We start from the raw sequence: 25,813 nt of genomic DNA, 5'->3' as shown, positions 1-25,813 counted from the left end.
GCTGACGATCTTGCTCTTGTATGTCAGTAACTAGAAGCAAAGATTACAGGAGCTCATAATCCTCTCATTGCTCTTATAAGTTGCAGGATAACTTCTGACGTTGTCTTTAGGGGCTTTGTGCCTCTGTGACTGAACAAATCAAAGAAAACAACACCAAATCACAACACATGCTTGCTTCCTATTTGCGTGGCAATAAGGTTGTCTGAGCTCAGTTGTACTATATTCATCTATCTTATTAAACATTGTTAGTGAGCATACCTGCCTTATAGGGGACTTTATATGGTTGTTCTTGCTTTGCATAAGAAAAATGACACAGCCAAATGCTATATGGCATTCAGTATCATTTGATGGTTAACACTGATTCACAGTTCCCAGTAAAATGACGTTCACAGCTACGAAACGGACGTCTGTACGCTTGGTTCAGTGAGAATAAAAATACGCAGTTAAATGCAGAAGCTGAAGATAAAATGGTCAGAGAGGAAGAGGATTCTGGATGGATTATCTTTATTTATGTTAAGAGACTTAAAGGCGGGATTAAAAGAGGCAAAGAGTACGCACACATGGGTCCTGCACTTGGGTGACAACAACCCCAGGCAGCGCTACAGGCTCAGGGAAGAGCGGCTGGAGCCTGGCAGAGGGATCTGGGGGTGGTGATCAACAGCGGCTGAACACGAGCCAGCGTGTGCCCAGGTGGCCAAGAGGGCCACGAGCATCCTGGCTTGTATCACGAGCAGTGTGGCCAGCAGGACTGCAGAAGTGATTGTGCCCCTGTACTCGGCACTGGTGAGGCTGCACCTTGAATCCTGGGATCAGTTTTGGGCCCCTCATCACACGAAGGACATTGAGGTGCTGGAGAGAGTGCAGAGGAGGGAACGGAGCTGGTGAGGGGCTGGAGCACAAGTGTGATGGGAGCGGCTGAGGGAGCTGGGGCTGTTCAGCCTGAGAACAGGAGCTGAGGGGAGACCTGATCGCTGTCTGCAACTGCCTGAAAGGAGGTTGGAGCATGGAGGGGTTGGGCTCTGCTCCCAAGTGACAAGTGATGGGACAAGAGGAAATGGCCTCAAGTTGCACCAGGAGAGGTTTAGATTGGGTATTAGGAAAAAATTATTCATGGGAAGGGCTGTCGGGCATTGGAACAGGCTGCCCAGGGCAGTGGTGGAGTCACCATCCCTGGAGGGGTTTAAAAGGCGTTTAGATGAGGTTCTTAGGGATGTGGGTTAGTGCTGGAGTTGGGCTGGGATGTGGTTGGAGTCGATGATCCCGAGGGTCTCTCCAGCAGGAGCGGTTCTGTGACTGTGACCGCATTGCGGTGTCCGCGCCGGGCCGGCCCGCGCCCGCTGCCGCACTCACCCGCGCTCCCGCCGCTCGTCCCGCGCACGGGCGGTTCAAACGGCCGCCCTCGCGCCGCCCCCTCCGCGCGGACAAACGGAACGGACCCGGCGCGCGGGGGAGCACGCGGCCCGCGCGCCGGTGCGTGCGGCGGCGCGCACGCGCCGTGCGCTCCGTGCACGTGCCATGCGCAGGGCCCCGCCCCTCCGCCGCTGCCCGCCTCTTCCTCCCCACGTGACGGCGCCTCGCCGGGACACAGACTCCCGGCCTCCCCCGCGCTCGCCGACTACAACTCCCGGCATGCACCGCCCGCGCCTCCCCCTCCCCCGCTCCCCAACGGCCGCCGGGCTCACGTGACCGCCGGGCAGCCAACCGGGTTCGAACCTGCGCCCTTTACCCGCCCCCTCCCCGCCCCGCGGCGCTTCTGCGATCGCATCGATCTAAGATGGCGACGGTGGAACCGGTGAGTGTTCCATTCCCCTCTCCCGCCCGCCCTCCTCACCCTCCCGCCGCCGCCGTCTCGTTCTCAAGCCGCAGCTCTCCCGGGCGAGGGGGCGGCGGGCGGCCGGCCGGGCGGCGGGCGGAGCGGCGGGGCTGCCGGGGCGAGGCGGGCGGGGAGCGCACGCACGCAGGGGCCGGGGCGGGGGAGGGGAGCGGAGCGGGAGGCGCCAGCCCGCGCTGAGTGGGGGGAGGCGGCCTGAGGGCAGCGCCACACGGCAGCGGGGGAGCGGGGCGGGAGCGGGGCCTGGGGCGCCCATTGTGCCGCGGCCCGGCTGCGGCGGGAGCGGGGGGAACGCCGGGGTCGGCCGGCGGGCGGGCGGCCGCGTGTGGCGCGGTGGGGGTGGCCATGTTGCTTTCCGCCCGGGGAGCCCGGCGGCTTCGGCGCTTCCTCGGCGGCCGGCGAGCGCCCTCCCGGCGGGCGGGCCCGGGAGGCCCGGGTTGAACGCAGAGCAGGAGCGGCTGAAACGAGCAAACAGCGGGACTGGTGAGGCGTGTTGCGAACCAAACTGGCTTTTTCCGGTTGTGTCATCTTTCTGGATTCAACCTGTATTTTTATCCAAGCTTTTTTATAGTTTTCACGGTAATTAAATACTTACTTTCTTTTTCCAGATGTTAAGCTGTGTTTATGCTCTGTTTTATAAACACTGTCCTAGGCTGTGCTTCTATAAAGAACTGAAGCAGCTGGAGGTGGTCCAAGTGTAGTTGTTGTTCTAATCCCCACATGCTCGTGTGTCATGAGCAGCAGAAGACTCTGTGTTAGGGTTTCAAGAAAAACAGAACCTTAAGGAAGGCTGGTTTCTTACTGCTGCTTACCAACTATGAATAAATAGCCAGTGTGTACTTTGGAGAAGCTTTGTAACATTTAGACGAAAGGCGTTTAAGGTTGCAAATCACATTGTTTTTAAATAAAGATTAATTTTACCTATTTGCATAAGGGACATTGATCTTCCCCTTATGACTTTCTTCCAAAAAAAACCCAAAACACTCCACCTTTACTTACAAGGAAGAGATTGAAATTGCTCAGCGCTTATAAATGGCTTGACTAGCAGTTCTGAACAGGAAGAAGCAGTGGTTGAAGCAGTGATGTGGACCACCAGCAGCACCTTCCCATGTTCTCCAGCTACAGTGTTAAACGCTTGTTTTCTCATCCCAAAGCTGATCTTTCTGAGCTGTAGCCCACATACCTGAAGATGAGAGCTTGCAGTGTTTTGTGATGACCTTAGCAGGGGCTGTGATAAATAACTTGTAATATTGATGGCCATTGGAGATTGGAATGTCTCTAAAGATGCGGTTCTGTGGCTTCATGGGCTGTGGTGCTGATGTAAGCCTGTCTCTGCACCATTCTCTCCATCGTTCTTACATAAGCGTGATGTTGCCTGTTGAGCTACATCTGGGGCCTAATTTAGGCAAAGAATAAAAAATTCCTTTTGCTGTGCAATTTCCCAGCAAGATTGGTTTCCCAACTCCAGTTCACCATGGTTGTGCTGAGCCCGTAAGAGAGGAAGATGGGCCAACGCTCACAACAGTTTTAAGTAATGCTGCTGTTCAGTGTTCTGCTATAGTTGATGTACATTTGGTTTCAGGAAACAAATATCAGCTATGCTTGATTATTTTCAAATTGATTTAAGTAATGGCATTTTTCATTGTCCTTTTAGGTGGCTCACACTTCTCCTGCTGAAGCTTAAAGTTAGACTTGTGTAGTGACTGAGGACATAGATGCTTAATGTTGTGGAAAACTCAAACGTCTACAACCCTGACAGGCTAAAGCTGTTTTTCTTGTGCTATCCAGATTGTTTCTTTTTTTCAGACTATTCTAGATTAATTTGTGAGAATATGCAGGAGTGTGTCCAATTAGTGTGCTCATATTGTAGCCTTTGAGGACTAAATGTCATCGGATAACATTGTGCAAAAGTCCACAAAGTCAACAACAAAACCAGTAGTAAGGCTTTAGTAAACAGTAGTTTACCAAAGGTGACTTTTAAATGTAACCACATGAAGCCTGTAATTTCTAGGTGTGTATAAATCATGTGGAAGTAATTTACATGTGAGCATCTGATCCTCACGGTTCAAATTGGAAATGGTCGTCATGTTTCTTTTTTGCTTGATGACAGTTATCTTTATATTTGTGCAAATGCAATTCTTGTGAATTTAACTCTGCATTTTAAGAGGCATCGGTGACACTTCATTTATGTATAATTTGAAAATGCTTGTTTAAACGGCTAATCATCAATAGGCAGGACTCAAAACTTTCCTTAAATGAAACAGTTATTAGCACTAAGGGGTTATGAACACAGTGGTATAGGGCATAGAAATTCTGGATAGTTTAAAATTACGCCAAAAAATCAAGTTAGGCTAGAAGGTATTTCTTTTGTATTATTGGCAGACAGGTAGCATGTAAATTTAAGTGCAGGCCATGTTCAACTTTAGACTTACTCTTATTACTTGGTATTTCTGCTGTTATATAGTCACCTGCTATGGTTGAAATCAATGTATTACTCAGCTGTAATGTGGTGAACACAGTTGCTTGCTCATTGCATTTTTCTGAAATGATGCATGATAAATGTATCTTGCCTGCTGGTTAGTAATTGAGAGTGTCTATCAAACTGTCTTTCTAATTGTAAATAACCTTTCTGACTGAATACAAAGCTACCTCTTTTGTACTAAGAGGAGGAAGTTGTTGGAAAACTTGTGGATTTTGGGGGATAAACATTTTTCTGAAAGCAATTTGAAAAAATTACATTTCACACAGCCTATCAGATGTCAAGCTTGTTTCAAGATAATGCATAAAAATAGCATATGAGACTGAGTTGTGTTTAATTTACTGATACCACCTGCAGGTGTGGAGGTACATGGTAAATTTTTGATGAGAAAATGTGACCATTTGGGCAGCTTTATAAAGATCTGTGTGAATTTTCAGGAGGTAGAGGGAAAGAATCAAATGAAGGGTGTTGGTGGAGAGATGCAGATTTTAGAAGTGAATTAATGTGAGGAGTTGTTTGGGTTTTATTTTCCCCTCAAACCATTTTCACTTTTGAAATATTCTAAAGCCAAGGTTAAACTGAAGTTGGATACTATTTTTAACCCAGAACTTAAAGCAGTCAGTCACTTCTTAAAGTCCTAAAACCTGTTCATCTCTAAAACCTTCACATTATGGGGGTGCTGCACATGTGATCTACAGATGTGTCCTGAGTAACACGTATGTCCTGTTCACTACCTGAAAGTGGCAGTTATCCTTGATTCTTATATAGTGGATGTAAGGCAGAAATATTTTAACTGTTGAAAAGGGGTTTTTTCTAAATGTGCAAAACATTTGTTTAAATGAATAATCTTTTAAGTAGCGGTCAGGTTTTTTGCATGTTCTTGCTACTTATCAAAGAAGTTTGTGTACATTATTTGCTTTACAATAATTGGGCGTACCGATGGTATATCCAGGACTTTATTTTTTGATTGAAGACTGACCTCTTGAGCATCTATACATTATAAAATTTCAGTTTTAAGTCTTTTTCTGAAGAACGTGTCTGAACTTTTCAGCTGATGTAAAACTCTACACCGAGTGGCTCAATATACTCGCGGTCATATGGAGTGGTTTTGTGTCTATTGCGTAGAAGCATGTGGGGAGATTGGAGGTGTTACAGATGGGTTTTGTCCCTTAAATCATCTGAACAGTTCTTGGTAGTCTGGGGAAGTTTCTACTTTTTTGTCTGAGTGCCTTAGAACTAACAGAATGTTAGATGTGGAGTCATCTTATTCCATGGGTCAATGTCACGTTCCAGTAGCAAAGGCAGCAGCAGATCGGAGTGAGAAGTGTTAGCACGAGGGCAGCCTGTTTAGGCCGCTAGAAAAAAACACAAAGATAGTGAAGTATTTTTGATATACCTCTAACTTGTTTGCTAATTCTAGTTGTAAGTTTGCGAGTTAAACGTTGAAAATCTGATGGGTGCTTTTAAGCATCTGTAACCCATTTTTTTCAGAAGTCAAAAGGGCTGTAAATAAACCTGACCCTGGAGGAAATGTGGGACTCCTCCTTCAGCCCTTTGTTCCTGTCCTGTGCATGTGTTGTGCTTCTATTCTAATTTGGTGTGTTGTCATTCAGTTAAAATCATGCCCCGTATTTGTGTTCTAATAGTGAATGCCTTTCTAAAGAGCTATGGTGGTCTAAGTAATAATATATGTAGTTAGGATAGTTGTTCTGTATTAGGCTTTGTTATGTCATGCCTAGAAAATTTTTCTGTCCTGGTGTCTGGAAAGCTGTTTAACACTGTTTAATTGGTAACAAGTGACTGCTGGTACCAGTTGTTATTACACATACTACCTGTGATTTTTACCTCTGCATATTCATTCCTCAGAATTGCATATCAGATCATTTGTTTTTTTCTTACAACACGTAATAGTTGCTTGTGGGTGGGCGTAAATCCCTTGTTTATCCAGACTATTTTGACATAAGTCGCTCCTGATTTTGTGCCTTGAGTTGTCATCCTAACTGTGGTGTAGTAGTAGTTATCCTCGGGAAGCTTTAGGACCAGTAGTTGACATGCTTTTTCCCTAGACACCTCATAACTAGGTTTTCTCTTTCTGTTGGAAACCCTAAACAAAAGGGTGGAAACTCTCAAATGTAACTTATTTCAGTTTAATGCAAGAAAATTTTGGAAGCCTTTTCCACTAATTGATTCTCTTAACTTTCACCAAGAATGCTTGGTTATGTCCTTTTGGGATGCAAATGTTGCGCGCTCTCAACTGGGCTCCCTAAACAGCTTCTATAGACAATTAGATGATCTGAATATGGTCTGGGCAGCATCTGAAATCACTTGGTGAAACCTGGTTGAGCTCGTTGTTCTCTGCAATAGACAAACCTGAAGAAGCAGTTTTTACTGTAAGTGCTGTTTGCTTCCTGTCCCAGTGACACGCACACCTTCCTTTAATATGTTGGTCATTACGTGCTCTGGGGAAAGAATAATAACACCAATTAAATCTGCAAGTGTCAGAACCCAAGTAACGTGTGGATATGCACAGTCATTAAATGCTGAGTAGGCAGATGTTTCATGGAGTTCTGCAAGCTGATTCCTACATCAAAAAAAAAGTGGGTAATGAATAAATGTCACTTTTAATTATGTGCTGTCTTGTGTACGAGGAGTAGGATTTGCCATATGAAGCTTTCCAGTTTATCTGGTAATACTACCCTGTTTTATTACAACTATTTTAAAAGCAGCATTAGTTTAATAGTAGATGCAAAGTCAATTTTAGGTTAAAGAATGCATTAGTTATGAGCAACAGTGAAGTACTGTGAAGGATTTGAAATTTAGTAGTCCAGAAACTGCTCATGGAGACAGTCTGACTTCAAGTTAATAGTGTAGCAATTTCAAGGTGTAAAGTGGTGAAATGTGTATAATATCACTTTAATTCATGTTATATTTATAGAATCTTCAAGCCTGCATGCTTGTGGTTTGGGGTAGAATTTCAGTGTCTGGAAAGAGCCTGGGTACAGGGAAGGGACTTTGTAAATTCACCAAATGACATTCGTGCTTTGTATTTGACTAATAAATGAAAAGTGCTTTGCTATACAAATTCTTTAGATTGGTGGTCAGAATAGTGAGATAATGGTGATGAAAGGAAATGGGAGCTGATATGATTAACCAGCCAAAAATGAAAATGATCCTTCTTCTGTTTGCCTTGATGGCAGTGGGAATTAAGGAGCAGTGAAAACAAGCTGCATCTGGCTTAGAGCAGCCAGAAAACTGTTTTGTGGTAGAACGTTCTGCTTCCAACTTTACACCTTTTCCAGGTTCATTCTGGTGTGTACAGCTGCACCTGTCCTTGATGCTGGAAATGAAAACCCTCTTGTGGCTGGGTTAGTTTTTCAGTGAGTGGTGTAATCCTGGGTCAGGGCCACAGTCAGGCCTTGGAGGTGAGTTGTCGTGTACTTTTTGGACAGGAGCTTGAAATAATAGTGAAGTCTGATTTCATTAATGCCAGGTAGCTTTCAAAATATCTCAAGGGACTTGTGGTGACGTAACTAGAACACTTGTGCTGAGTCAGATGTCTTCCATTTGTCCAGAAATGGACTTGGATGTTAGTTATGTGAAGGGTGATCTGTGTACTGGGCAGATATTGATGCTCATTGCATTTTTTTTTAATGGTCTAGAAGGTGCTACCTGAATCCTTTCTGTTGTCTGGTACTAGGAGCTATAAAATGGCATAACCCCGCATGTGCTTAGTAGTTTTGTGTTGATTCTTCTGCTTGATTTATTTATGGTGCTTCTGGAAGACAGACCAGGGAGACTTTAGGATTATCTCTTTGTATATTGGAAGCTATTTGCTGAGCAAACATGAATGAGATTCTCAACTGAAATGATTTTTGGAAAATAGTCTGCATTTGTCAAGAGAGAGTCTATTTGATGTAAAAATCTTGAGTATAATAGCATTTGTAAATCTATTGTAAATAGATGTCACCACTACAGAGTGTTGCGTACGAAACCAAGCTTTATTGCAAAATGTAGTGCTTTTTTTACTTCTAAACATTCAACAAGGTTTTTCTTGTGTGCTCATTGTATTTGCACATGTAATATTTGTAACTCTTCTAGTTAGAAGCCCTTGAAGGGGCAACACTTAAATTGTAGTTGTCTGTACTTGGCTTTTTGCAGGATAATACAAATGGTAACTTGGAGAAGGAAATATTGAAATGCTGCTTTGGTGTATTTTACAGCCTTTGTGTATTGATGATCTTAATTTGTTTTGTGGGGTTCTCGTGTGTGGTTAAAGGGAAAGATGTATATTTGATCCCATCCACTTGACAATGAGTGAGACTAACACTAGACATTTTATTCTGGATAGAATTTGAAGCACTTACTAAGTGTTTCAAAGATCTGTTTAGCTTTTTATAGTATTACACCGAAGGAGATTTGACAGATTGTTCGACACTGTGACGTTGTCAGTGTTGCCATTCAGGAATCTGCAGAAAGCATTTAGTTTTATTAAGAGGCAGGAAATTGTGCCCCCTGCCCCTTGTGCTGTGTAAATCAAAGCGCTGTCCTCATTGTCACTGCCACCGTTAGGCCTTTGCATTTCAGTCTTTTCACTGTGAGCTGGGAGCATGTGAAAGCATTCTTAAATGGGATGTAAGTTAGCTTTTAAACTGATTTTTTGTTTTTTTTTCTTGGTAAGCTGCTAACTAAAGCATACTTGATTATTTTCAAGCAGAAAGGTACAATTTCTCTGAAGTAAAACATAATATCATGCTTAATAATGCTAAATATATTGATAAAGTAAAGAAAATCTGTATGAAGACAGATCTTTAGGTGTTACCAGACATGTTTCCCAGCTGGGACTGTGAAGGTTAAACAGTGTTAGTTTGTTATCACTTCAAATCCATTCCAATTTTCAGCAGTTTTGGTGAGGATAAAGTGAATAGCACAGATATCTGGAGTAAACTGTTCCATTAATTAGATAACTTACCATTACTTAATCCTATGTTACTTTGTTCTGTTACAACCACAAAGTTTAAATTAATTTTAAGTACTCCTTACTGTATTGCTACATTTAGGAATGTCTAGAGTCTGCTGTAGTTAGTATTTGTTTAATATTACTGAAGTGCTTTTTCATTCACAGGGTCAGCAGTCCAGGCATTTGTGTGTTAGCTGTAGGGAATGAGCTCTCGTCCTCAGTCCTTGTCTGTAATATTCTAGCACAGATTGCACATCAGAAAGGGGTGGTGGTAACTGGTGGGGACATTTGGCCTCACAATCAAGCTTTGTGTTCCCCGCTTTGAAGGAATGGCATTAGAATTTCAAACCTGACACAGCGGCTTCTTGAGCTGAATGACAAGCTCAAGGAGATTTGCATGCAAAGGGAATATATTATTTCACTTCTTTGTGTTAGAGTATATTGGACATCTCTAGCACTGTCTCTAGAGATTTGAAAAAAAAAAAACACTTGGATTCAGTTTAATCTGTGGTAAATGTGTAATGACATTTATGTCAGTTTGAAATTTGAGAACTGATAAGTGTTTAAATTCTGTTTGGTGGCTGAAGCTTTGTTAGTAGTGATGTTTCAAACACAAAGACTTAGGTACTGCTTTGGTTCTGAGTTGCTTGTCATAGCTGATTTCAGACCTGAGAATTGTAAGTGTGTCTCCCACTTGTAATAACAGATCTTTCTAAATAAACAAGGCCTATACATATCTTTCCAATGATGCTTTCTCAAAGTGATTTTTAAAATAATTTTCCTTCTGAAATTATTATTCTGGAAATTAATTTTTAGATGAACATATTCTAGGTAACATACTATATTGTGTATTTCTGAAATAACTCAGAACTCTTTCAAAGTAAGACAAGTTAAGTAAACCATTCTGCAAACAAATGGCACAGGAAGCAAATTGCTGAACAGCAGAATGTGTATTCCTACAGTTGGTATTTATTGTGGGACCTGTTTAAGGGATGCAGATTGTGCTTCCATGATGTTATTTGGGCCCCTAATCCAAGGTGAATTAGAGGAACTCTTAGCTTCAACCTTCTTAAAGTTACTTCAAAGAACTGAATTACTTTACTGAAAATGGAGAAGGAATGTATTAACAACTCCTTTTTTCACACAGGAAACCACTCCCAACACTCAGCCTTCAGAAGAGGAGAAAACCGAGTCAGCACCCAGTCAGGAGGTTGCCAGCCCTGAGCAGTACGTTAAGCATCCACTACAAAACAGGTAAATAGTACAGAAGCATTATTGTAAGTTTGCCAGAGGTAGAAGAATGCCTGTGTTTTTACAGCTCTCTTGTTTACCTTTTGTTTTCTAGCAGCATTTTGAGACTTCTCACTTTAAGATTTTTGCAGTGAGATTGCAGAGAAAAAAATCTGTTCCTTTTGCAATTTAGAGCCTTTTCAGTGTTTTTACAGAAGCTGAAAATCTTTGCAGATTTTCACAATGCGCTCAGTATTTAACATTGGTAGGTAGGCGCTGCCCCAAAGTTAAACCTTTTACCAGGTGATACCTTATTCTTTTGGAAGTTTTGAGCAAGTGTGGAAAACCACTGCGTGTGCTTTAGTGCTGGGCTTTGTGCATCCCATTGTCCCTTGTCTTTCAACTTCCATCCCTCCAACCACTTTGATTAAATAGGCGCTGACACTCCTTTACAAGTGACATTACCGGAAAAGAGGAAACTTTTAAAACAGAGTTTGAAATGTCAGGAAAGGTCTTGAAACAATAGATTAGCACCTGGTGACTTAAAGTACTCCACTGTGAGAAGATAAATATACTCTTGTGCTGACCTGAGTGATTTCAAAACGACCGAAACTATCACAATGAAAAATAAGGCTGTTTTGTTAAGTGCCTCATCAGGTCTCCTGTTCTAGCTCTTTAAATCATCCTTTTTGGATCCAGAAGGAGCATTTTTGTGCGAAAGGTTCAATATATACCGTGATGAGATTTGTACCCAGTGGAGATAATGAAGAAAAACGGGTGGAAAATTTTTCATGTAGTCTTTCTATATGTAGATTTAAAAACTTGAAACAGTTGGTGTGGTGGTTTTGGTTTTTGATTGGGGGTTTGGTTTGTTTGGTTTGTGTTTTTGTTTTGTTTTGAAGAAATATCGTTGCCATTAGTAAGCTTCATGCAGCTTCCCTTTTAAAATTTATGATCTCCTAGTATGTGAGTGCTTGGGAAACTTTGTCATGTTTAGCTTTGGAGATGTGTAATTAGCTTTTGTAACCTGGACAAGGAAATGACTGGAAATGGATCAGTGCTACTAGCTGGACTTGGAATTGAGAACTGAATTTCTTATGTAGCTTATTGATGAAAACTGACTTCTGTGCTGATGGTATCATAAGGTTTGCAATCAATTTGGTTTTTATTTTAAATCTACTTACATTTCTAGATGCTATTATGTTATTTTGTTTTCCTTTAGATGGGCACTCTGGTTTTTTAAAAATGACAAGAGCAAAACCTGGCAAGCGAATCTTCGTCTTATCTCAAAGTTTGATACTGTTGAAGACTTTTGGGCGTAAGTAACGTGATTTTTCTGCATAATAATCCTGGTGTATGTTTGCGATGTTTATGCCAACCAAGACAAGACAGCCAAAACAAGATGCTATTAACTGCAACTTTGAGTGTAATCTGAAATGTTTGGGAAATTGAAGGTGAGGTCTGCCTCATTCTTCACAATGGTAGAATGTAATTTTCAAAGAGAAGGTGATTGAAGAAGTTTCTCATACCTTAATAGTCTTGCTGTTATTATTGCAACACTGCTCTTATTCATATGTACGTGACATACATGTAGAAATTTGCTTGTTCAGTATCTATCTCGTAGTAACACAAATCTGTAAATTCTTGTAGCCAACTGATTGTTCTTTCCTTGGCCCCGAGTTTTGCTGTTGATGGTTCTCAGACATCTGGCTCACTTTCAGATGTTCAGGGGTACCTTATTCTGTAGCCACAGTACTTGAGAGATTGGTGCTGATTAGTGGCATCCTTTAAATAAGTTCATTAGAGGTTACAGAAGAAAATACCTTCATTCTAAATTGAAGCTCTGCAAAAGCAGTTGGGCTCAAACAGCAAGAACAAAGCCTTTGAAAGCAGGCCTGCGCTTTCCAAACACTTGCTTCTGTCAAATTCAGGTGGCTGGCTTGGAAGATTTTGCCTCCCGTAATGATATGTGAAGAAAATGCAAGTGGCATGAAACAGGTGGTCAAAAAATGCATTATATATTTGACCTTTCTTAGTGTTTTGTGCTCCGTTGATGGGTAGGGTTCTTCTGGGTATGACCAGTAAGGGAGAGGTGTCATCTTTGGAACACTGAGACCTATCAGTGAGTCACCCATTAGCATCTACAGTAAAGAAATAAAGATACTGAATCTACTATCAAGATACCGAATCAAGATACTGAATCAAGTATTTATCAGTGCAGTTGTTAGGGCAATAGGATTCTGTGCTTGTCACAGTCTTCCCATTCCTACTATGAGGTGACTGATGGTTGAGTGAACAGTATTTTGCAGCCTTGGGGTATCTGATATGAGGCTAAATGGTTTGAAACTCACTATGAAGTTGGTTAAGGTTTCTTTGAGCTCCTATAACCAAGACAGTCTGGGTAATCAAAAGACTGAATCTAGATGTCTGCAGTCAAAGTACAGAATCAGTCAAAAGTAGTTAAGTTGTGCCTCTGTTGTGGTCAGAGTGGGAAGTAGGTGCCAAGTTCTGGGGAGAAAATGTTAAGGTAAACTTAAAAGAAGGAAGTTGATCAATCCGTAACTGGCTTTGTAATTCCTCTACCTGATTTTTAATTGTTAGAGCATCACGGTAATTTCCTTTTCAGTGCTGGACCATGCTTGAATGCTAGTTAGTCTGGGACTACAGTTTGTTGTGCTATGTGCAGGCTTTTTTCTGAAGTCTGACCTTAACAGTGCAGGAAAAAAGGCATCTGTCTTGTTAGAGGAGACAGTATGTACTAATTTTTTTCCTGTGAATTGCAGAGTTTTATATTTAATTTGGAGTATATATTTTGTTGTTTCAGTCATCTGCTCTTGCCTTTTGAGCCTGTATTTCGATTTTATTTCTCAGGCCTACAGCCTTCATCCCTATAGTATTGTGTTAAATAGCAACATTGAATATTTCTCCTGAAACCATTCTCTGTAGAGAGAGTAGCCTTAGAAATACAAACAATTATCCTTATTCCAGGTACATATATGTACAGAATACACATGCACAGAGAACTTGTTGACATGAAAGTTCAGTGAGTTATGTTTCTAATAGCTTTGTTAGAACTAGGTTTAAAAGCAGCATTGGTATTTCTGGAAAATACTATTGAATAGGAATCCAGCAGGTGTTGATGAACCAGCTTCTTTAAGCCAAGAACATTTTAAGCTAATGATTTTATACTGCTGAAAGATACTTAAGAAATAGTGTCGCTTCTGAAATAACTTTAATGCTTTTTAATTTTTGTGGTTTATTCTGTCGTATGTCTTATTCTTTTAAGAATTTTGTGCCTTAGAACAATGCTTAGTTTTTAACCCTGCTTTTTTTTCCTCCTATAGTTTATACAACCATATCCAGCTCTCTAGTAATTTAATGCCTGGTTGTGACTACTCGCTCTTTAAGGTATGCTTGCTAATCTTATTTTCTTCAGTTATGGGTTTTGATGGATGGTTTCCTGACTAAGCAAGACACTGTCCAAATATTTCACTTCAGATATTTAGGAACATGGTTGGGAATGTCCTAAAGGTGTTAATTTTTTTTAGGAAGTCCCAAACACATGCCCTCTGAAAATTAAGCTGTCACTGTTTCTGAAAATGCAAATACCTGCTTTAACACACTTCAGAGCCAGTACATTTTAATCCGTTGCTATATTTATCTTCATCCTATGTTTGGCACGCTTGCGCAAATAAAGTCTCAATTTTTACAATACGCAAGATTTTTCAGCTCTGTCACTTGTTGTGACATGAAGTTACTGAAATGTCTGAGTTCTGTGGGAGGCTGCAGTGTCCTGTTATGTATGAGCACTGCTGACCAATGCACAGTTCTCCTATAACTAGTTTTTACACCACCAGTTATGCGCTGTATTAACTTACATATGAAATAGAAAACTGTGCCCAACACTGCTTCAAACATACTGAGGAAGTGTTCAGACTAGTAAGAAATACTGATGGAAGTGTACATGAACCCTGCCTCAGCTGGAGCTCTAAATTAAATCCTAACTTCTCTGAAGCGTGTCTAACATACAGCTTCCTTTCTGGATTCAGATACCTAAATAATCACCTAAAAACTGGTGCCTGGCTCCTCCTTTGCTTATAAAACCTGGCTCCTGGCTGCGACTCCTCAGTAGGCTGTGTACAGAGTTTGTGAACCTCATAGGTGGTTATGCTTGAGTTGGGAAGGTAATGATACTTTAAGTGACTGAGAAACCTTCCTAATAGACTTTGAGAAGCTGTAGGCCCTACAGATGGTGGGATACCTGTGGATCATGCCTGTATTTTTGCATGAATCCTAAATTTGTGTATCTATTCTGTGTTTGCATATCATAAATAATTTGATTTTTCAAATGCATGGAGCAAGTACCGAATTGGTGACTGCAGGCTTCTGAGCAGTCTCTTGCTGTTGCCCTTCAATCGTGACCTCCTAAGAGTTCCTCTTAAAGGTGATGAAGTAGTTTGAGCTCTGCAGCTGCCAGTGAGGGTGTTAAATTTAAAGTGAGCTGACACCACTCCATCCTGCACGTTGAACACTTAGTTTTCAGCCACAGTTCTGTAGTGTGGCTATCTTAATAGACATTTCTTAACCAAATTTCTCTGTCTAGACAGTTATGTGCTTTTTTTGATGATTGGCTTCACTGAAGTGCAGCGGAGCTGCTGGTTACGGGAGTGGCAGCTGGTGGCTTTGGATCAGTGTGTCCAGAGTCATTTAATCCAGTGGATGGCAATTGGTAAAGCTTGAATCAAGATGCAACTTGCTTCTAAATGGCTTGTTGAGTTTTGTGGGCCTGGCAATTCAAAGCTTCTTATTCTCACCTTATGTGTGCAGAAGTCATAGAGCCAGACTGCCAAGGGTGTCTGTTTATTTATGCATAAGAAAAGTACTTGGCCAGTGTTGCACTGAGTCCAAGACTTAAAATAAGGACGCTAGAATGTAGCTGCTAATTTTATCTGGTTTCCTATGGAGTGAAGTGGATGTTTGATTTCACCTGTTCCTACAGTTTTTTATGTAATGTTGTGTAGCCAAGACTTTTGCCAGAGCTGTGATTCTTCTGTAGAAATATAAGTTCGTTAGAGAAAGTGCACTTTTTAAGCTGGTTTACAATTTTAGTATTGGTATGAGACAGTATTTGTGGACAGATACGCATCTTAAACTATACACTTTTTTCTTAAGTTGCTGTTTCAGTTATCACTGGCCTTTTGGTTATTGTTTAGGGAAAATACAGATCCAGTCTGATTTAACTTGTGGCTGTTCTTTGCAGGATGGGATTGAACCCATGTGGGAAGATGAGAAAAACAAGCGAGGAGGACGATGGCTAATTACACTAAACAAACAGCAGAGACGAAGTGACCTTGATCGCTTCTGGCTAGAGACAGTAAGCATTATGGCCTTACAAGCTGCAAATGAAGAATCTTGTGTTTGTATTTAATATTTTCAATGATTTGTTCTTTCTGTGTGCCACACTAGACTTCCAATTCCCTGGCAGCACAGAGTCCTGTAAGCTTTTGAGAGGCTATATTTGAAATATGATGGTTTTTTTTTATAGTGATGTTGCATGTAGTTGCATTCTGTGTAATACTTTCTTATAACGTGCAGCAGTAGAAATAATTCTACAACACAGGTTAACCTTTTCATGTGGAATGTACAGAACATACAGTTGAGCTACTGGGAAAATACTTTATTTTGAATGTGACTCCAAATTTAGCTGCTTAAATGTAATGATTTGTTTTACAAATACTCATACAAGAGAGCGGTTTTCAGGTTTGGTTTTGCTGAAACAGGGAATTTCAGCTTTGTTTTTATTTCTGTCCTTAGCAATAGGGCAGGCAAGTAATAGCACAGTCTTCCTATCCATTGTAAAATACTTTTTCCATTGCTGTTACCATTTGGGAATAGATTTTTTTAAATGGTAAATAGAGATTGTGAGTTGCAGTAAATGTGTTGTGGAAAAGGATGCGACTGAACAGTCTAGGAACTGGCTCAGAATAGCCTGAAAAAGTCTAGCGTGATATGGGTTTTAGGGGCATGAAGTGCAGGCAGTACAGAGCAAACTGATCATACTAAACCTCTGATCCTTTTTCCTGCTTGTGTGAGAGGTGAGAAGGATTGCACCCTTTGAAAGGGAGAAGTGGCCTTCGGGATCAAAGGGTCCGTATCCAAAATACCAGAGCTATTCGAATCTTTCTGGTCACTGTAGCAGTGACTTGAAGAAAGGATGAGGAGCGTTTTACTACTAGGTGATACGACTGCACATGAGTAAATTAATGTCTTGCTGTGTGCATTTGGCCTCTCCCCCTAAATGCCTAGGAGTCCTTCTGACTCTTAATAACCATTGCACAGGGGTTGGAAACATGTAGATAGTGCATGTAGACTAAAGACCAGAGGCTTCTGCTCTTTTGTTCAGCAGCGATGGCTCAGAGCCCAAATACCCAGATGACTGGGACACGTGGTCTAAAACAACCATGTCACTTCAAATTCCAGTAATTATTTGGAACCAACTTTCTCCAATAAAAACAAAAATCAAAACCTCTTCCTTTGTCACTCCCCTTTGGAATAAATTTTAATATAATCGAATGGTCTTTACCATTCTTAAGTGCAAATTAAACTTCCCTTGAGGACTTGTTCTTGCCCCTGTTGTGCAGTGTTCATGAAGAATGTGCTTGACTATAGTGTTTATTGAACACGTAGTCATCCTGCTTGTATATACACTAAGGTGGTTGATCAATATTTTGAATGTGTGTGGTTTAAATTTTGACATTTATGGCTTTCATTACTCAGTGAATGTGTGTATCCTGCAATTGGGTGGGTACTGAAAGACCTACTTTGTTCAAAAAGTTGCAGGTGTTGAATTTTCAAATGTTATAAGTGATTATGGAAAATTAATATGATGGCAGCGTGTTTAACATACTGTGCAAGTGGAGTAAACAGGGACCAATTTGGAGACTAATACTTCAGTGCACAGAAGGATTTTTAATTCAGCATAGACTGGCTGAATCTGTTGTACGCACTAGAAAGTCTCAGTTTTGAGTATCTGAAAATTGCTTGTTTTATGAGTTGCAAATGGAAGCTTTTACATATCGCTTTCCCAGTTAGCAAATGGTACAGGGATGTGACGGAACTCAGGCTGCCGTTCCTGACCTCTGCCAATTCCAAACTTCTCCATTAGAAATCTGTGGGAGAGAATCTTGTCTTACGTGGGCATTTGGATGGTTGCACTTGTGTTACACACAGTTTGAGGTGTCTGAGTCCCGTTTTAGAGTCTGTGGGAGCTCTGAAACTTCCTGAGTGTGCTGGTAGGTAGTAACACTACACCAGATAGCACTTCATCCAACTTGCAGACTGATTTACCTCTGACATACTTCAGAACCAAAGTTGCACCTTCCGTTGCTGACATAGTTCTTCCTAGAAATTGAATGTAAAAACCTAACATTTCAGATTTGTCTACCTGTGTTAAACGTGCTTTACAAAAAGAATAAATTCCTTTAATTCTTACCTGGTTTTGGATTGGGAGGATGAGGTGGGAGGTGACAGTATGTACATGATCAGCTATGTCAGAACTTGCAGCTGCTGGGACAGGGGGAGAGATGGAAAACTCAACATAGGAGGAAGATACTTGCTCCGACTGACTTTGCATTCACTTGTAACATTTGGAATGTCAAGACGACACTGCAATAAACAGAAAATGATTGTTGTACAGCAAGTGACTATAAGCAGTGAAATGTAGTATTCTTCCAAGTTATTTGTGTACACTGTTTGCCTATGGAGCAGGATTCTGACTTTAACTGCACTTTTAATGGTTAATCTTTGTTTTGTAGCTGCTGTGCCTTATTGGGGAGTCATTTGATGACTACAGTGATGATGTATGTGGTGCTGTTGTTAATGTTAGAACTAAGGGTGATAAAATAGCAATATGGACAACTGAATGTGAAAACAGGGATGCTGTTACGCATATAGGGTAAGTAATATGATTGTCTTGAATATGTGAAGTGTAATGATGCATTTAAAGCCAGCTAACGTGATAGGAGAATGCACTTCAGGGTAATGTAGCCTGTGCTGACCTCTATCCCAAGTTCAAGTAACTCGGTGCCAAATTATTTGTGTTCCTGTGTAGTTTTTTTTTTGTCTGAGCTTATACTAGTAACTACTTTGTACTACTGCACTACCTTTGTAGTGTAGAAATAATGAAGAATCGAACATAGATATTGGCAGAAGTTTTTCATTTCACAATGAGGCCTTGTAATTAATACCTGTAGACAGTGCAGGTTCTGTTGCAGCATGCCACTTTGTGAGGGTGAGAAGAAAGGCAGTGTAAATCTTAAGCTCCCAAGGATGTCCTTATATTTGAAAAAAGGTCTACAGTGATGTGCTGTGAAACTCTACAGATGTTTTCCTACACTCTTCTCTGTTTAAGTGCAAATCAAACAAAATAATGCTGAGTTTCATGGAGTATTTGACATGTGTAATAGTTGTAGTCTTCGTTCCAGTAAGTGACACTAGTCATCTTGGATTATCACTCATCTGTACTACGGAAGATGCACGTTGTGCTCTGCTATGTAGCAAGTATTGCTAAAGCGAGTGGATTCCTTATGCTGTAGTACTGATGCTTCAAAATTGCACGCTGTTCAATTTGGTCATTGTAGGCTGCTTCAGTATTTTCTTTGACTTGCATAGATTATCTTCCCATCTTAGCACATCTGTTTTAGGCCAAATTTTAACTGTGAGGTGTAGTATCTTGCTACCATTTTGACTCATTGGGTGGCACTCCTGACACATTCCTCATTTGGGCCTTTATTAATCTGGTGGGGTCTGCCTTATACTAACAATTTTGCTGTATATCCTGTTCAGACTTGAAAGGTGTTTAACAACACACTAACAGAACCATGTTATACATCTTCTGCTAGTAAAGAATAACCTTCCATCAAACCTAGCAGGCATCAGAGTGAATTTTTAGCATGGTTTTGACCATTAACTAAGGAGCTAAGATAACTCCATTACAGAACTAACTGTAAACAAGTTAAGATTTTGCAAACTGACTGACACAATGGCTAAGGTAAGTTGTTTACTATCTGTCACCATGTTTCCATAACTCCAAAGACAATATATTAAGTTTTTATTTAACAGTTAAAATGGGTGTAAGCTGTGGTCCTGTAAACTGCTCCATTATGATTAGGGTAAGTTAAAACCAAACAGCTTCTATGTAGTTAAGTCTGCAGTTGAACAGGCTTATTCACTGCTTTAGTCAGAGCTTCCAGCCTAGTGCCATTAATGGCTTGCATCTCACTCATCCACAGCTATTTGTCATGAAGATGTCAGATCTTAAAAGCAGGTGTCCTGTTATTAATTCCTTCCTAAGGGCTTTGCTTAGACTGTTGTTCTGTTTCTTTTCCCCAGGAGAGTATACAAAGAAAGATTAGGACTTCCTCCAAAGATAGTGATTGGTTATCAGTCCCATGCAGACACAGCTACCAAGAGCGGCTCCACCACTAAAAATAGGTTTGTTGTTTAAGAAGACACCTTCTGAGTATTCTTTCATAGGAGACTGCGTCAAGCAATCGAGATTTGGGAGCTGAACCAAAGCCTCTTCAGAAGCAGAGTGGACTACGTTTAAATTTGATTTCCATCTAAGTGTTGCTAAGATTTGTGAGGAGTCTCATTTGCCTTTGTCTTGTACTTCTGTGTTCAATTTTTTCTATTTTGGCTGAAGTAACCATTACCGATCAGAATTTTAGTACACTTCGCCCCCTGAATCCATAAATGTTTTCCTAGCCCACTCTGTAATAGCTTGGTAGAAACATTACTATTACAAAAAAGAAAACCCACATTTGTTTATCCACAGTATTCAGAAAAGAAGTTGCATTTCTGTACCTGCAGGAAATTACTCTGTTTTACATTTGCATTGTATGCAGTAACATTTTGCTGGTTTGGAAAAGAGTATGGTGCATACAGTTTTCTAGCAATTTTTTTATACAGCATCACCTTTGCTGTAACCTATGCTGATGGCTGCTAGATTAATTTATTTGTTTTCCCTATTTGATAACATTAGTGATATTTTGATTTCAGTTGTTTTTGCTCATGTAACATTTGGTGAAGAATCTGGGAATATGACAAAGGTGGAATAAACATTAATTTTGTGCATTCTTTGGTAATTTTTTGGTTTTTTTGTAACATCCAAGCTTTGCTACAAATTTATGCATTTCAGTCAAATCAGTGATCTGTTTGTGTGATTTCCTACACATAATTGTGGATTTTTTTTTAATGTAACACCATAATTTACATTCCTTACTAGAAATAGTATGTTTTTGTATCTTATGCTGTATTTTAACACTTTGTATTACTTAGGTTATTTTGCTTTGGTTAAAATGGCTCAAGTAGAAAAGCGGTCCCATTCATATTAAGGCAGTGTACAAAACTGTAAATAAAATGTGTACAGTGAATTGTCTTTTAGACAACTAGATTTGTCCTTTTATTTCTCCATCTATACAGCAAGTATTTGTACTTCTTTTGACAAGGCAGTCTCCGCTGTGGCTTCTATTGTAGTGTCTTCCAAGAAAAGATCAAGTCTGGAGATACAGTCTGTTGAAACTTCTAATAAATCTATTAGCTAGCACCCTAAATCAAAGTGACATTAGATTGATGTGGCTACTGTTGTTTTCTTAGCGGTTGGACTAATTGATCATGGTTTGCATTGTTTCTCTCTTGACTTTGGTTTATGGCAGCCAAGAAATTTGAAGGTATGTAGAAATCTGTCTAGTTTCAGATAGGAACTACACTAAAAGTGCTGGAGTGACTCTAAGTATATAATTCCTATATGAAGTACAAGTAAAGCACACTAGAGACATGGCTACAAAATAAAATGTTCTGAGGGTCTAGGTATTCTGCTGTTATGTAGGTCTTAGAGTGAGATGGAAGTTGCTGTGGGAGCTCTAAGGTTGTGTGACTTGCACGATGGGGAAAATTTTGAAGGCCACCGAGTTAGCTGCTTGTTTTGAGCACAATGTGAGAGGCTTTATTGCTCCTTTCTTGGTTTTCAGCATGTGATGTTCTTTAAGATCTTGTTAGGGCTGTATAGCCTTCACTTAAAGGCAGATGTTTATTGGAGTGTTGATTGTAGTGCTAACTCCTTAAAGCAAGTTTAATCACTGTGGCAGTGAAGCTTCAGTCAAATCAGGCTTTTAAATCTGCCCAGTTAAGGCACTGATGTGTTTGTATGAACTAAGGTAGACTTGAACACTTGCACATTTATAAGAAATGTGTGTTGTAAATAGCACATCAGGCTATACTACAAAGGCATTATGTTAAATTCTGGATCATATGTCTGTTTAATAGAAACACAGTAGGCATCTAATGGTCTGTGCTGTCAGTGTTGGTTGTTAACTAGAACAGCTGTTGCTGTGGAGCTGTTGGGCTGTCCGTGTGCTGGCTGCTGTGGATGCTGCTGGAACTGGTTGCCCTGATTCTGCGGGTGTGCAACGCAAGTTTGGTTTGTTTAATAGGGCTGTTCTGTATCATCAGCCTCAAGCTGAATAGTGTTTATAAAGGCTTTGATAATTCCGATTAAACACATCATGCTTGTGCGCATGGGATGTGAAGACGAGTTGGTTACCTGAGTGGTGACGTTGCGTTGTCTCTGTATATGTAATTTGGGAGCACTGGGGCAAAGATCAGAAACGGGTGGTGCTGCCCTTCTGTAAAATGTTGAGATTAAACTGAGTGCTGTTGTGAGAATATAGCGTTGGTTTGGTTTAATTTCCCCACAGGACTGACTAGATATTGTTCAGGGTAGCAGCATTTTGTTTGTGTAGAAAGGTGATTGATAGGGCGCTTTTTATGCTCTCAGGTTTCTAAGCATCCAACTGACTTGCACTGTAATGCAAAAACTTCCAGTAGGTTGGTTTAGGCTCTTCACTGCTCCAATAACAGCTGCTGTATTTCTAGAAGACTTGAGTGAAAATGAAATTACATAACTGCTTTATCAGATATTTTCTATGCCTTTAATTCATTGCTAGAAGAAGTGACCATGAGCCTGGTTTTCTCCAACTTGTAAATCACCTTGTGCTTACTAATGTTCTGATTATACTGGTGTAGTTTGTATGATTATACTATGGGGGAAGGATGCGAGCTCTCCATTCTGCGTATTAATAAAACAGTCACAGGCTCATAAAAGGAAAAAGGAGTTGACATGTAAATTTTAGTATCTAGTTTTGGTACAAAATATTCGGTGTCTTTAATCTTCCAGCTAAATGGGTGGCTGTTGTCAATGCGTGGTTTTAGTCAGCCTGAGAAGACTAAACAATAAATGCCTGAAGCATCTCTTCAGAAGTGGGTTTATATGCTACAAAACCAGCAGAGCGCGGAAAGCGAGCAAAAACCTGCTGTGTTCGGGGAGGTGTAAGAACCAAAATATAGGCTGGGAAAAAGGGGTAAAAGATGAGGAATATTTCTGAATTATGGACTTCTGGGGGCGCTGCAAGCCTGGGGCTGGGCGACGCTTTTCATTGTCGCTTTGCTTGTCCTGCACTGTCACTGTCTTGTGTTTCAGGATGTCTTTAGCTCAGGAAACTTAATGTTACCCAAATTCTGTGGACTTGGACTAGTAGGTTTTAGCAAAGCTTGAACTGAGCTCCAATGTTCCACCTAATGAATTTTTTCTGGCAGAAATGCTTAGAAAAACAACATTCTGGATTCTATGGGACCCTTACTAAATGAAAAGAGACTTGCATTTCTACCTAGTAAAGCGACATGGGTCTTCCCTTTAATATATGTGACCTCCCTTGTTTCCAAGAAGCTTTACTCTTGAGTCTGGGCCTAATGGCTTTAAAACTAGAACTTAAGAACATCCTGCACTGAAGTACTAAATCAAATTGAGCTTAATAGCTGAACCCATAGAGCTTTCAGACTGCCTAGCACTTAACTTTTAGGTGACTTTACCCTCTTAAGAGCTGTTGATAGTTTGGTTTCTGAGTTTTTGTGTGTGCGAGTAGGTTTTAGGTAGATCTTTGTCACAAATGTTTTTATGCACAATTTGTGCCTTTTCATATTGGGCAAGGAAACAGTTTCTACCTGTTTCACTTGATGTTTCATACCTGTCTATCCACACTAGACTAGGAGAGCAGCAGTAAGGAACTGATCCTGGCTACTGAACGCCCCTGCTGGACCTCTCCATCCTTTCAAACCTCCAGAAGCTGTTAAATCTTGATTATTTTCAACGTTGATCTCTTTGCAGGACGCTGCAGCTGCTTGAACTTGTACATTTTGTATTCTAGCAGGATCTGTTTGCAGGTCTCCAGCTCTGGCACTGCAGCAAAGCCTTTAAAAAGCACTTAAATTCCTTCCCCTGGGGTAAAAACCTTCTGCTCTTGCCTGGTGGCTGTTGGCACTTGCCTAAAAGGCCAATGGATGCCCCTCCAACCTTCCTGTGTTGAAATAAAGCAGGTTCTGATGTCCAGAGCTCGTTGTGAATTGTGGCTGAGCACATGATGATTGTTATTCTTCCCAGCGTTCACTTGTTATTTTGTGTGATGCCTTAAATATAAAACACATCCTAGCTGCATTCAGTCTGTTGGTATCAAGTTTGCCTGCTAACCAAATGTAACTCATATTATTCCCCCCCACCCAATGAGGCTGTGACAAGCTTAGCTGTGAATTTGTGGGGTTTATGACTGCCTGTGTGTTTCCTATCTCCATTTTAAAATAATCCTGATACTTTTCAAGCCTTATTAAAACACATTTAATAAAGGGAAAAATGACACTGAGCCTAGTCACTGCTTTTTTGGTCACAATGATACCGCGGAGAATTCCAGGTGTTGCTGAACCCAGATAGAGACTGTGTGTGACTCCTTATCATCTGCTTATGGGATTTTCACATTTTAAACCTCTAGCCATGTAAGTATGACAACAGTGAAAAATGATACTTGAAACTATGTGTGAATATATCATATATAAAAGCAAAAAATGACTCATCTATTTTTTCTATTTTTTGTTTCGAACTAGAAAACTTCTGTTATTTCTAAAAGGTTTCTTTGAATGACTTTCTGTAATTGTTGGATTTCTGCTTACAATAGGTAGCTTAGATTTTTTTTTTTTCCTCTTTATGTCGTGCCTATTAATGTTGTTGAGGAATTGGAGCCAACCTCATAGTTGAGGCTTCATGTTCTTTGAAGTAAAGCTGTTTTTTGAGCCTTATCTTCGTCCATATGTGCAGGGTAGTTATCCCAGTGCACCTCACCCCAAGCCGTACAAATACGCAGCAAGTATAATGGGAAATTGGAAGGTACCACTTGATTTCTGTAGCTTGAATGAAAATAAAGCTTCTGAGGAACTGAATGTCTCGGCTTCTTGACTCTGTACGGGATGTAGAGAAGCGCACATCAAAGGTAAATGAGTGACGTGCCGCTTTGAAATGTGTTCGCTCTTCAGTTTGGAGTTTGTTTCAAAGTTTCCCTGGACCTGGAAAATTAATCCTTGAGTTATTCCATGAAGGCAAAGGGGACCTGGGGGTACTAATTGACAGGAAGGTCCACGTGAGCCAACAGTGTGGCCAAGAAGGCCAGTGGTATCCTGTCCTGTGTCAGAAATAGCGTGGTCAGCAGGACAAGGGCAGGGATCCTTCCCCTGTGCTCTGCATTGGAGAGGCCACACCTGGAGTGTTGTGTTCATTTCTGGGCCCCTCAGGTCAGGAAAGAGATTGAAGTGCTGGAGCGGGTCCAGAGAAGAGCAACAAGACTGGGGAAGGGACTTGAACACAAGCCCTATGGGGAGAGGCTGAGGGAGCTGGGCTTGTTTAGTCTGGAGAAGAGGAGGCTCAGAGCTGAGCTCAGCACTCTCTAGAACTACCTGAAGGGCAGTTCTAGCCAGGTGGGGATTGGGCTCTTCTCCCAGGCATCAGCAATAGGACAAGGGGCCATGGGCTTCAACTCTGCCAGGGGAAATTGAGGCTGGAGATGAGAAAGCAATTCTGTACAGAGAGAGTGGTCAGGCATTGGAATGGCTGCCCAGGGAGGTGCTGGACTCGCCGTCCCTGGAGGTTCTTAAACTGAGATTGGACATGGCACTTAGTGCCATGATCTAGTCAATGAGCTAGAGTTGGACCAAGGGTTGGACTCGATGATCTCTGAGGTCTTTTCCAACCCAGTCCATTCTGTGATTCTGTGAATTATCTGCAGGCTGCTGTTTGGGGGCACGTGCATTCCAGATTGATTGGGTGAAACATAAAAAGCTTAATTAGGCCTCTTAAGTCTGTCTTAATTCGTCAGTAGAGGTGAATCTTCCCTGTGCACAAACTGGGGGCGGGGGGAGATGAGCTGGGGATAAAGGGCAG

At 41.1% G+C, this 25,813-nt stretch overlaps 1 protein-coding gene across 1 annotated transcript; it reads left to right on the top strand.

Moving 5' to 3' along the window:
* The first annotated feature begins 1,748 nt into the window (after positions 1 to 1,748).
* Positions 1,749 to 24,242, top strand: EIF4E (eukaryotic translation initiation factor 4E). Its single transcript, XM_080343893.1, has 7 exons — positions 1,749 to 1,792; positions 10,415 to 10,521; positions 11,720 to 11,815; positions 13,842 to 13,905; positions 15,758 to 15,871; positions 18,312 to 18,451; positions 19,888 to 24,242. The coding sequence occupies exons 1-7, from the start codon at positions 1,775 to 1,777 to the stop codon at positions 20,000 to 20,002; spliced, it is 654 nt and encodes a 217-aa protein (XP_080200019.1). The 5' UTR covers positions 1,749 to 1,774; the 3' UTR covers positions 20,003 to 24,242.
* Positions 24,243 to 25,813: the final 1,571 nt, after the last annotated feature.

This window comes from Nesoenas mayeri, assembly GCF_963082525.1.
Source record: "Nesoenas mayeri genome assembly, chromosome: 4".
NCBI lineage: Eukaryota > Metazoa > Chordata > Aves > Columbiformes > Columbidae > Nesoenas > Nesoenas mayeri.
Note: the sequence above shows the minus strand (reverse complement) of the source record. Positions and strands in the feature narration are given on the sequence as shown.

Coding starts and splice junctions, on each gene's coding strand:
- EIF4E (XM_080343893.1), top strand. Junction 11,816..13,841: donor ACTGTTGAAGACTTTTGGGC/GTAAGTAACGTG, acceptor TTCCTCCTATAG/TTTATACAACCATATCCAGC. Junction 18,452..19,887: donor GATGCTGTTACGCATATAGG/GTAAGTAATATG, acceptor TCTTTTCCCCAG/GAGAGTATACAAAGAAAGAT.